At 38.2% G+C, this 1,788-nt stretch overlaps 1 protein-coding gene across 1 annotated transcript in view; it reads left to right on the plus strand.

Moving 5' to 3' along the window:
• The first annotated feature begins 1,400 nt into the window (after positions 1-1,400).
• The window catches only part of LOC103599556 (centromere protein F-like), a 64,249-nt gene continuing 63,861 nt past the window's right edge, over positions 1,401-1,788 (plus strand). Inside the window, exon 1 of the mRNA XM_008583705.1 lies at positions 1,401-1,562. Within this exon, the coding sequence (XP_008581927.1) occupies positions 1,401-1,562 (162 nt within the window). The remainder of the gene's footprint in view (positions 1,563-1,788) is intronic.

A 1,788-nucleotide genomic window follows, 5' to 3' on the forward strand; every position in this document is an offset into this window, starting at 1 on the left:
CTTTTTGTCTTTTTTCGTGACCGGCAACGGGATTGCAACCCTTGGTGTTGCGCCCGCACCTCGCTCAGCCAAGCAGCCGGTCTGTACGTGGAATCCGAACCCTCGCCCCGCCACGCTCTCAAGCGGCGCACTGTAGCAGTGCACCACCGGGCCGGCCCCCAGAGAATGTAGCTTTCTAACTTGTATGTTGTCCAAGACGTTTGCCTCTCCTTAATTTTTAAAAGTCTTTTTCTTGTTCTCAGTACTTTTATCAACTGTTTTAGTTCTAATAAAAATTTTTATTTATAAAGTCAATTGAAACAAAACACTAAAATGATTGTGAACTTTATTTAGTAAAAAACAAATTCTCACCCTTTTGCCAAAATAACTGGAAAATGAATGCCTTTTCTTTCATTTACGTCCTAAAGACTAAAATAAAGAACAAGTGGCATACTTTTCTCCCAGCTGATTTATATTTCCTAAGATGTGGCTCAGGTGGGGTAGGCAACTTTACCTTTTCTACCATAGCCTGAAATACACAACTAAAAGTGTTTTCAGGAACTGATATAATAGCAAGCATATTTAGAAAGCTTATCAGGAGATACTGTTCTAAGGCTTTAGAAAGTTGTCACTATTATTTTCGCTATTTTACAGGTGAGGAAACCAAGGCACAGAACAGTTAAATATCTTGCCCAAGGTCACACATCTTATGACTGAGCTGGGATTTGAATCTTTTTTGAATCGCTAAGGCTTTAAACCTGTTTCCTGGTCATGGTCTATCTGCAGCATGACTTTACCTTTTGGGATGATTCTAGTACAAACGTGACATTCACTCTTTGTTTATTCACGCATGAATTCAACACATGGTAACTACTTGGAAGGAAAGTGGGTACCTGTGCCATGAAAGACTATGCCAGGGAGATATGGCCATTCAGGGATGTCAGAAGGTTTTCCAGAGGAAGAAGGACACATATAAGTGTAATTAATGATGTGAAGAGGAGAAAGAAGAGCATCTGCAAAATAACTTGTCATGCATTTTATTTGTTTATAGGACCTATTTCACCTGTAAACCTTCTAACAAAATATTCATGTTTTGTATAATAAAACGAACTGAGTAGTAGAAAGCAGGTACCCTTATAAGAAGTCAAAACAAATAAGAAAAACAGAAAGCGAGGGGAAACCAAACAAGCATTCTGTCATAATCAGAGTTAATGGTAGTCACCTTAAAAAGGGTGGAGAAGATAGACATCGTCCTGTATCTTTTGAAATGTGAAGTTTTGAAACTTGATTTTTAGAGGTGATTATGTGGACTCTTTAGCCTCTGAGACTTTAAGTTTCCTTTTACTATAGTAAAGCCAACAGTCTTGTTATTCTTTTCAGTTTATTTATACATGTTGGAATAATAAAGAAGGGAGAACAAAATGAGCTGGGCTTTGGAAGAATGGAAAGAAGGCCTGCCTACAAGAGCTCTGCAGAAAGTTCAAGAGCTTGAAGGACAGCTCGACAAACTGAAGAAAGAAAGGCAGCAAAGGCAGTTTCAGCTTGAAACTCTGGAGGCTGCACTACAGAAGCAAAAACAGAAGGTAGCCCTGAAACCCCGCTATTTAAAACCGCCTACTCATTATTCACATTAATTATTTCACCTTGGTCTTTAAATTCAGAGAAAAATGATTGTTGTCTTTAATTGGTAATCTTCCCTCCTTTTTTTTGAGTTAATTTGATTTTAATTGCCTCTAATTTTCTCCATCGCCTGTCCTCATTTCTGCTTACCTGCTAATAATTAGGGATACTGAGTTCTGTTTTAACTTC

This window comes from Galeopterus variegatus, unplaced genomic scaffold, assembly GCF_000696425.1.
Source record: "Galeopterus variegatus unplaced genomic scaffold, G_variegatus-3.0.2 Scaffold3006, whole genome shotgun sequence".
In the NCBI taxonomy this organism is placed as follows: domain Eukaryota; kingdom Metazoa; phylum Chordata; class Mammalia; order Dermoptera; family Cynocephalidae; genus Galeopterus; species Galeopterus variegatus.